Below are 10816 nucleotides of genomic sequence, written 5' to 3'. Positions count from 1 at the left end.
TGCTAGAGCCATATCTATGTTTTTGAGATCATGTGGTTTTCAACTATAGCCTACCCCAACTTGTTTGGGATAGAAAGTACTTTTTATTGCACAAACGCATGCGCACTTTTGAAGTTACAAGAACATTTGTTCAGAAAGGTACAAAACAAAAGTAATAATTACACAGACATTCTTTTTGATATGTGAATAATATTTTTATTATGAAAAAAATCTTTTGAAAACTGTTTGAATATTTTTAATACATGAATATATTGTAAAGAAAAGAACATTTAGAAAAAGTATAAATAATTTTTTTTAAATTACACAACCTTTTTCTCTTTGTCCTTTTAATCCTATGGACGAACATATCAAGAAGAATTCAAATGTACGGTTTGTGGCGACGATATCGACACACTAGCTAGCTTAGATTTTTTTTTTAGCACACTAACCAACTTAGATGTAACTACCTACGTGCGGTCGAGGCTATAGTGGGCCAGCCCATGTGATGGACTGTGCAGGGCGGCCCTTTAGTATTACTCTCAAAATCATCATATTGACACGCTCGACGTCATCAAAATCACTAATTGAGGAGTACTCGTTGCAAAGATCACTTTAATTCCTTTGGTTGCGACAAGTGGTGCACATGCAGATTGTCACTTGTCGCAACCTGTGAGTTTTCCCTTTTTTCTAGATTCGTTTTTCAAAACGTTTTATCTCTTAAACCGTGCATCCAAATCTCTAACCGCTTTTACCGTTGGATTCCTTACGTCAAGATCTTCAACATTAGATCTCATGTTGATAGATTTTGGCGAACTTTTTTTCATGAAAAAAACCGGACGAAAAAACCGAACCGGGACCACGGGTTTTTTCCCATTTCGAAAAAGGCACGCCCGTGCCTCTCACGACATCACAACCGTGCCTCTCGCGGAAGCAAAATCGTGACTCTCGCGGAAGGAAAAAAAAGAGAAACGTGTTTTTTCCCATTTCCGAGGAGGCACGGCCGTGACTCTCGTGGAAGCACAACCGTGCCTTTTGCGGAAGCAAAACCGTGACTTGTGAAAGAAAAAAAAATTGAAAACGCGTTTTTCCCTTTCCGAGAGGCATGGCCGTGACTCTCACGAAAGCACAACCATGCCTCTCGCGGAAGCAAAACCGTGACTCTCGCGAAAGAAAAAAAACAAAAACGCGTTTTTTTCCGTTTCCGAGAGGCACGACCATGACTCTCGCGAAAGCACACCCGTGACTCTCGCGGAAGCAGAACCGTGACTCTTGCGAAAAGAAAAAAAAATAGAAAACGTGTTTTTTCCGTTTTCGAGAGACACGGCCGTGACACTCGCGAAAGCAAAATCTTGCCTCTCGCGGAAGCAAAACCATGACTCTCGCAAAGGAAAAAAAGGAAAGAAAATGCGTTTTTTCGCGCAAAAAAATTCAATTTTTTTTATTGAAAAGCTGAGGAAACTGGTGGAAAACCAGAACGTCAAAAAAACCCGGGAAAACCCCGTTTAAAAAGCTGAAAACGCGTGCGGAAAAATAAAAAAAATCAGGAGGGAGCGCCCAGAGCGCGACACGTGGCGAATGGCTGAGAACACGCCAAGTGGCGTTGATCGTTGCGAGGCTCCCGAAAGAGCGCTCGTTAAGTAGTTGCTCTCCGATGTCATTTTTTTTGAGCTGCTGTATCCTTTATTAGAAGTTCAAAAACATAGGGATACAGATAATTTCGGGCAAGATGCTAAGCCACACGTGGCGCCCGGGACTTAGAGAAGCCGCAGCCTTCGCTAAGGCATGGGCTTCTCCATTGTGCTTTCTATTTTCATGTATAAACTCTACATCCTGGAATTGCCGCCGTTGATGTTTGATGTCTTGCAAGATGGAATGATAGTTGCAAGGAGCTTCAACTTGTATATTCGACACCACTTTCAGACAATCAGATGCAACACAAAAGGATTGACTATGTAAATCTGCTGTAAGTGAGAGAGCCTCACTACAAGCCTGAGCCTCAAGGATGGTAGGGTCAGATCGGCCTTCATAGATGACTGCCGAGGCCCCTATACCTCAAATCATCATAGCGAGAAAAAGGGTGCTCATTCACGCTCATGTGTTGTGGGCTGGCCCATTACAAATTCATGTCGCTAGATGATGCAGTTCATGTATGGTTGTGCTAGTTTTTTTTTATTGTTTTGCACTTTTTACAATTTTATTTTCTTCATTTATGTATATTTAAAATTTTAAAAATAATTTAGAAATAAATATTGTATATGATAATTACATAAAAATATCATGTTTTTCAAATGGTCATTGAGTATTATCAATATATTCACCGTGTATTAAAAAATGTCCATTGTGCATGAAAAATGACCAACATATCTTTTACAAAATGTTAATCCTGTATTAAAATAATTCCATCGTGTATTGAAAATTTTCCAACAAGAACTAAAATATTGTTTATCGAGTATTTCATAAAATTTTCATCGTATAATGAGCATTTTTAGACACAATGATTTTTTTATTGAAATAGATAACACATTCTCTTAAATGTGCTGAACACATGTTGCACATGTTCAATATACATGACGGATTTTTTTTGAATGCAGAGATATTTTAGAATACATAGTTAACATTTTCCTGATCAATTGTTTTGCATTTTTAGAAAGTATGGGATAAAAATATTTGAAATACGTGACAATCTTTTTTTAATGCAGTATAAAGGTTCTCAAAAACATAAGTTAAAAATTGAAAGCAAAGAAACAAGGAATAAATAAAATGAAATAAAATTTTAATAGAAAATGGGATTATTTAATTGAACAACATTACTAAAATTTCTGACATGTTGATGGAAAAAATATTGAGTGCTTTTCAAAAAATCTTCGTACTGATTTAACTTTTTTAATAAGGTAGAGAAAAACCTAAATATAAATAAATATAGGGTAATATATATGTATCAAATAAGTTGTATTTATTTTTGTAGATTAAAAACAAAAAGAAAGTGGGAAAAAGGAAAATCTAAAGGAAAAATAAAAATAAAAATATAAGAACGAACAGGGAAGCCAAAAAATAAGGAACCAAAAACGAGAAAAAATACCAAAAGAAAAAAGAAAAAAAGTCCATAAATTGAAAAGAAAACCCGCTCTAATGTGTCATGGCCCGTACGGAAAGGGCCTGGTAAGAGTTAAGGTGTCAACAAACAAACAACGATCCAAAAAAAAACAATACAACTAGTAGGTGGGTTTGCCTCCGAATAAAATAAAGACTAGTAGGCGGGTAAAAGCCCTAGGGCCCAACCGAAGTGCTTCGTTCCCAACCGCGTGCGCGCGAGAGAGAAGGCGACCCGGAGAAGACAATTTCCCTTGTTGAACGTCGGTGAAGGCACGACCTCTGCCATGCTTATTATTCGCACCTCCCATTTCTTTTCATAGTTTTCACATAATTAGGGTTTTTGTTTCGTTGGTGGAGCCAGAGTAGTGTGGCTGTCGTCACATTGAATAAACACAGCCTACGCGTGTGTGGGTTGATTAGTCGTTCTCCCTCTCACATTTAATAATCCAGTTGTAATTCTTAAACTGTGTCCAATGTACTGAGTGGTGCTTGATGATATTTTGTCATGCGTATATAGAGTTCTGAAATCAGTCTTGTGGTACATTTGCTAGTGGCCCCGGTGGTGCACTAGTGCGTGTAGGACATTAACCAATTTCAGTTCATACTTGCAAGCAATGGTGAGGATATCATTTTTTTAGCGTTTCGGTTGATTGAGGATAAGAGATTAATCGGAAATCAGTCAATTAATCATTTATATCAGTCAAATATTAATAATTCTAGGTTCCAAGCACTGAAAGCTAAAAATAGAAGCAAACATTATTGTGTTCAAAGCCTTTAAATAGTGCAACACCATGTCAATACATAACTACTCCCTCTGTATCACAAGTATTGTGGTACAGAGGAAGTACATATTACATATCAAACAACGAGTCAAGGATAAACAAAGCAGGACAATACTACAACACATGCCTTATCGAATAGGAGATGAAGTGTGATGTGCAGGCTGAAGGGGAAGCCTTGTTTTGGGTTTTGACCATCTGGGTCTAGCACTATTAATCGCTAGATTTCTGATTAATCGTTTGTCAGAGCGATAAATCGGCTCAAATAATAAATAGCAAAGATAAGATATAATCTTAATGGCCACCCACCCATCTATAAGTGATGAATCGGCCGGTACATCAGTGAATCGGATGATATTTTGAACATTGCTTGAGCATCTAACATGTCTAAACTGTATTTAGTAGAAAATGTAAAGATCAAAGATAGGTGGCTTAAGGCACCGAAGCATCGTCCGTCACTCAGCCAGCTGCAGAGTCTCGCTTGGACAAGGAGCACTCCGATCCGCTACAGGTCGACCATGTCGCGCACGGCATCCGCGCTCATCTCCTCGAAGATGATGGCCTCCACGCTCGCGCCCACCCGCTCTGCCTCCGCCTCCCCGTGCCACTCCCACTCCCTCGCCGACATGGAGCTCAACAGGTCCAGCTGCGCAAGCACGGGGACCCTTGCGATGTCCCCCGCGACCCTCTCCCACGACGAGACCACCTTCCTCCACTCCTCCTCCGACTCCTCCTTCTTGTCGGGTGGCGGCGAGCTGCCTGCCGTCGACGATGGCTTGTCGTCCTCCTCCTCCTCCCCTGTATTTATCATTTATCAAGAAGCAGAGCATGAAACGAAGGTGAATTATTTGTGGGCATGACTGTGCTGACAGAGGAGAATTCTCCTTGGAACCGTGAAGCCAGAAGCAGACCAGTGTAGTGCTTACAGTCGCTGAGCGTGGGCGACGACGACGCTTCCTCCTCGTCGTCGGAGCACCGCAGCACGTCCAGGACGGACACCGGGCTGAGCCGCCTCGCGTCGTCGTCGCAGTGCGCGTGGCCGGCGCGCGACAGCGGGCGGAAGCTCTCGCGCTTGCGGGCGGCGCAGGGGAAGCAGCCGACGGCGAGGCCGTCAGACCGCCACCGCGGCACCGCCCTCCTCACGGCCCGGCCCCACGAAGCCCTGACGCCCTTGTTGTTGACGGAGCAGCAGGGCTCTCCCTGAAGGAGGAACGGCTCCTGCTGCTCCCGCAGCACCTCCGAGAGCCTCCTAACGCCGCCGGCCATCCACGGCGGCTCTGGTCAACCAGCTTCCAAGCAACTACCAGAAGCCGAAGAGCAGAGTGGTGTGGGACTCTGTGCTACTGCGAGCGTCAGGCGAACTTCTAGCGGCCGAGCTCTACCTCTCATGAAGCACAATCGATCAACATGGCGGGGCTGTGGACGGCGACTGATCCTGATGCAAAGGTCGACATGTCTCCTCCTCCTCTCCTTCTACTTGCTGAAAAGCAAAGCAATGGTAGGGCACCACTGCTACAATTACACTGTGGCAGGGGGCTCACTGACAAAAAGTGTGTGTTCTAGAGACAGAGAGAGGGGTCCTCTCCTTTCTTCCTGTTGTGGACAGTAAAGAAGGTCCACTCTCTTGGTATTGGTAGGTGGTCGCTGAGGAGTGGTGGAAAGGTGGAGGAGTCATGCGCGCGTGGTGCAATCTGCTGAAATGGCGGGAAGATGGATGGTAAATAAAACAACAAAGGAAGGTTTTTTATCTGATGGCGATGTTGTTTGCTCAAAGGGTGGCAAGGTGGCACTTTTAAAATGATTCATGTGTGAAGATGAGCGAGCAAGGCCGCCATGGATTCAGGCATGTGTTTTGCTATTTACTTTGACCTTCAGGTTCAGGCTCGGAGATGCCTGGGCTTGCACTGCACAGACAGCCAGACAGGGACAAGCAGAAGCCTCCAACAAAGGTGAGGTGAATGAAGGAAAAATTGCAGAGCTACAGGAGCTAGCTGGTGTACGATAAGTACGTTTGTCTGTAGGCTCTTGCAGCTAGTTGTCTAAAACAAAATGCAGTTTTTGTTGGTAGCTTAGGGCATGTACAATGGTTGATAAGATAATTTGTATCTTAAGTTTTGCATGTAATTTGGAGATGACAAAGAAAAATGTCTACAATGGGTCATCTCTTAGCCTTATATTCAATAACTAGCAATTCCTAAAAATATGGTGAGACATATTGTGCTAAGAGATCATCTCTTGTTTTATTTTAAATAAGAGAAGACAAGTCTTCTCTTATGAGTTCTCTCTCCTCCACTTCATCATTTATCCTACGTGGCACTCCTAAGATAGCATCATTGTACATGCCCTTACTACATCTACAACCAAGCACATCAAACTCGGCTTAAACGGTAGGGCGGACGGTCCGGTAACCGTCCTGTCCGGTCACAAAATTTCGATCGAAACGGGCGACTCAAATGACCTCAAACGTCCGGTGTGACGTGCATTCTTCATATCCAACCTAAATATGAGACGCATATGAAAGCTTCTGAACGTCTCGGACACGTCAAACCCGGCCCTCGCTGGTTCGCCGGACGAAATCCTAATCACTCCACTCCACTCAAATCGTCATGCCTATTCACACTCCCTCGCTCACTCATGCAGCGAAAGGCCTGCAGCGGATGGGCTCCATGGCCCTGCACTGCATGCAGACTCAAGCATGCATGCATGCACCCTTTCCAGCGCTGAGATTATCAAAGGTGGTACGTGCATGCATCGTCCAGAGAATCAGCTTCAAGCCATGTTTTAATCATGCATGCATGTTTCACAGTGAGTAACAGAGGTTTTTAGCAGTAAAAAGTCCCTCTGCTCCACTGGCGCCACCGGGTGCCTTCCTGTTGTCGACGCCTCTCTGTTGGATGAGTGGGAGCCCGGTTGTTGATGCTCTCAGACATCTGCATTCTATCTTTTGGAAATGTGTTGGCACTCTGTTTGTAGTTTTCAAAAATTCACTATTACTCATTTCTTCTCAATTGCTAGCTCTTGGACACTCACAATACAATTGTGCATTGATCAAGCCAATTCTTGTGGAAACTCGGTGCGGCGGTCTTTCTCATGTTCGAGGGCAAGAAATGAGTCAAAATGACCAAATGGATGTCTCAGAGGTAAAATGAGTTAGAACGATTTGCTGCTGCAGTGCATGTTCTCCCCGTCATCGTCATCAGTTCACGCATGCATGCATCTTTCCTCCGGACATTGCCACAGGCCGCAACAGCTGCTGCTGCTCTTCTCGGCAGCCTGTGATTGATGCATTCATGCAGGTACGCTTCTTGCAAGCTTTGCACAGAGTAGCAGGCAATGCAATGCAACCTTAGGAGGGCAGGGCAGAGATTCAAAATCAAAACCATGTCGTTCCTATTAATTGTCATGCATGTTCAGACTCAATCACTCACTCACTCGTTCATTCATGAGGAGGAGGGGACTGCCGCCTGTCTAATTGTCAGAAACTGAGAAAATCAGCATCGTGTACTCAAATCTGTACTGGCAGTAATGGGTCGCTGCACTGCATGTCCCTCCTTTCCTTTCTGTTGTGCAGTGCAGTGGCAGCTGAGCTGCCCGAAACAGTCAGCCAAGGAAACGAGGTGCCACAGCGCACATGTGCATTTTATCTTTTGAAAAAGTTTTGGCGCGCTGTTTGCCTGTGGACTGTCTTTTCAGTTCGGTTAGAGCAACTCCAAAGGGAGGACCCATTTTGTCTGTTTGGGTCATCCAGACAGAAATGGCCAACGGGGCGACCCAAACGAATGTCCGTATCCGCCTGCTGTCCGTCCCCGATCCAAACCTGACCCAAATCTGGGAACAAACGAGTACGAAGCGGACGGAAGCGAACGCTCTCGTCCACCGCTGTCGCCTGCTTGTGTCCGTCCCTGGTCCCATATGTCAGCGACTGCAACGCCCGCAGCGAGGCCACCGGCGCAAGTTGCCGACACGCGCTCGGCCGCTCCTCCGCGCCGCAGCGAGGCCATCGGCGTAGGTCGCCGACGCGCGCTCGGCCGCTCCTCCGCGCCGCAGCGAGGCCATCGGCGTAGGTCGCCGACGCGCGCTCGGCCGCTCCTCCACGCCGCCGCGAGGCCACCGGAGCAGGTCGCCACTGCGCGCTCGGCTGCTCCTCCACGCCCCTACAGCAGAGGTGCGAGCAGAGAAAAATCTCGCGTGGGAGGGGATCCGCGAGGAGGAGAGGAGGGGCGGCGCGAGGGAGAGAGAAGGGGCGGCGTTAGGGAGATAGGACAGGCGCCGCGACGAGAAGGGGACGGGCGGCGCGAGGGAGAGAGGAAGGGGCGGGAGGCGTGGGGAGTTTGGGTCTGTTTTTGTGCCGCCCGTTGGATACAAGGTTTGTCCGCCCCATGTCCGCTAGGCGGACAGGTGACCCAAACGGACACGAAACGGACAAAATCGGTGTCCGTTTGGGTCCTTGCGTTGGAGTTGCTCTTATGTATCGGTTGATACTATATTGGTTTGATCTCGCATGAAGATCTGTGCAAAAAATTTATTTTTAGTTTTTCCTTTTTCTCCTTATATACTCCCTCCGTCCCATGTAATATAAGACACGTTTGAAAGCTAACACAGGTTACAAAAAAGGGTCTTATATTGTTGGACCGAGGGAGTACTATATATGTTAAGTCTCGGTCCTTTTGCAGTTAGCTCTAGCACACTCACACTATTATTGCACGTATAGTGTATGCCTCACCTACACTGGCTCGACTCAGTAGGAGGGAAAAGGATTGTCATTTGGAAGCGAGTGTGTGCTCCGATGGCCTGGGGGTAGTGTAAGCCTTTCAGGAGTTTTTGTACTGTTCTTAGCGGTGTGCAAGTGTATTAGCTGGTGGTTATTCTTCTGCTCGAGGTGTTTAGCAGCTCGCCCTTGTACTTTGTACCTTTTCCCCTCACTATAATGCAAAGGCAGAGCTCCTGCTGTTCTCGTAGAAAGAAAGAAAAAACACCTACGCACACTGCCTGCTTTGTCACTCTAAAGCGTGTGACTGCTGGCAACTAGTGCTGCCGATGTTCAGACTCCAAAATGCTGGTGAAAAGCTCTCAGCAGGTTACAGGTGCCAGGCCAACTTTTGGGTCGAAAAACTCTGGGCGGTGGCCTCATGTTTCACAGTTTCAGAGCAAGAAATGACCAAGAAATGAAATTCCCAAAGGTAAATAGTACTAGTAGTATGTTGCATGCACTTGGTTTGCTGCTGCAGGGCATTGTCTCCTCACCATCAACTCATTTCATTTTCTTTTCTTGTCTTTGCACTCAGCTTTGTTTGCCATCAGCAGCTTGTGATTGATTGTCTCCTGCATCCACAGACCACAGGCCACAGCTGCTGTTCGGCTACTGCCAGATCTGGGATGGCCAGCTCAATCGCATGCATGCATGCATGCATAGGGAATGATCTTTTCCTTGTCTTTTTAAAAAAGACTACTGCACATATATATTTTCTCCAAGGACCGACTGAAAGTCAGGTACCTAAAAATACATCGAGGGTCAGTCACTTCTTTCCTGTCCATCGGGTCTTCATCAAACGGCTCACACGTCGTCTTTCACCTCCCAACCTTCTTCCCCCCACGATCTGATCCGGCTCTTTTCTGCAGCCGCCAGCCTACCCCACCCCATCCGCCTGCCTCCACCCCTCGCGGCCGGCGGGCACTGCCACGCACCGTCTCACCGCCCCACCCTCCCCTCAACCTCCCCCCACCGTTGTTGCTAGCCACCGCCCCGACTATCCCTCTAGCCCCTGCATCACCCATGAACAGCTTCGGCGATCCCCTACACTCCTCGACGACTAAGATAGATACTGGGGTTGGGGCTTCTCCTAAGATAGATGGTGGGGCTGGTTCTTCTCCAGCAAGGTTGCTTCTTCTCCGGCGACGTACAAGGAAGAAGGAAGGAAGAGGTAACTGACGCAGCAAAAAAAATTAGGTGCCTGATAATTAGCAAAACCGTTTCTCCAAATATTTTTACTTCACACGCACTTGACACCTGCATTTCTGTTACCACCTTCTCTGTTCATAAGTTGAGCTAACATATACATAGTTCGATTTACAGAGTTAATCTCTTGTGCAGCCTTGGTGTCTGCTTGGCGCGCAAAGTGTGTGATCTTATTGAGTTTTTACAGGGGAGTAATTCTCTCGTGTGTTAACAAAAATGCAGGGCTCTCTCGGTGTTAAATTTCTCAGCCTTGAACAAATATTCATTAAATTCTATTAGTTTTTCAGACTAATTCTCGTGTTAAAAGTGCAGCTTGCCATAAACTGTGAAGAATATCCTAAAAAAATTAAAAAAATAAACTGTGAACAAGAGTACCTATTTGTTTTTGAGAAAGTGAACAAGAGCACCCACACATCATCAGTAACCTGGACCGCGTATAGACCTCCAAGGCCTTACTGGATGAGTTCGTTTGTGGGCCGAAGAGAGAAGCCCTGCAAGAAGGCCTTTTCTCTCAGCACAAAATTCGTCGATGGGGACAGGGTTAGTTGAATTTTATTAATTTGTTTCTTTACGTTTCTTGTGGACGTGGTAATTACTATTTCACTGTCAATAAAGCTATACAACCATTCGCAAAAAAAGAAGTGAAAAAAAGGTACACAACTACAATGTTCTTTCTCAGAAAATGCGGTGAAAGTGCCATAAGCAAAATGAGCTCGGAGAAATAACACGAAAGAGACCATGATTCGTAAAGGCACTGGAGAGACGTAAACCAGCATGTGGTTACCTCGGCCTTTTTTTTCTTTTCTCTTGATGATGTCTCGACAATGACTCGCTGTGCATTCATAGAGATGAGTGTGTGCACGCGTGCGCTTTCACCAACATAAAAAAAATGACAAACATGTGTATATATAGAGCTGCCATGGGGTGTATGTATGGGAGGAAGTGTCGACACTCGACATAATTATGGTGCATCGCTTTCACATACACGCTTTCTCTATCACTCAATATC

General features: G+C 45.6%; 1 protein-coding gene across 2 annotated transcripts; it reads right to left on the bottom strand.

The window, feature by feature from the left end:
- Positions 1-4140: 4140 nt before the first annotated feature.
- On the bottom strand, positions 4141-5526 carry LOC119298784. 2 transcript variants are annotated; one of them, XM_037576079.1, is made up of 2 exons: positions 4763-5526; positions 4141-4649 (listed from the first exon to the last, which is right to left on the bottom strand). In XM_037576079.1, exons 1-2 carry the CDS (start codon positions 5115-5117, stop codon positions 4357-4359), a joined length of 648 nt encoding a protein of 215 aa, XP_037431976.1. In that variant the 5' UTR covers positions 5118-5526; the 3' UTR covers positions 4141-4356. The 2 variants fall into 2 exon arrangements, with proteins under 2 accessions (XP_037431976.1, XP_037431977.1); XM_037576080.1 differs by having other exon boundaries at positions 4778-5517.
- Positions 5527-10816: the final 5290 nt, after the last annotated feature.

Source organism: Triticum dicoccoides, chromosome 5A (genome assembly GCF_002162155.2).
Source record: "Triticum dicoccoides isolate Atlit2015 ecotype Zavitan chromosome 5A, WEW_v2.0, whole genome shotgun sequence".
In the NCBI taxonomy this organism is placed as follows: Eukaryota; Viridiplantae; Streptophyta; class Magnoliopsida; order Poales; family Poaceae; genus Triticum; species Triticum dicoccoides.
This window is presented reverse-complemented; position numbering and strand designations above follow the sequence as displayed.

What these genes read in the sequence shown, in the direction of transcription:
- LOC119298784 (XM_037576079.1), bottom strand. Translation starts at nt 5,117, where the DNA reads ATGGCCGGCGGCGTTAGGAGGCTCTCGGAGGTGCTGCGGGAGCAGCAG. An exon ending in CGACTGTAAGCACTACACTG is followed by an intron (nt 4,650 to 4,762) that starts GTCTGCTTCTGG and finishes TGATAAATACAG; the next exon opens with GGGAGGAGGAGGAGGACGAC.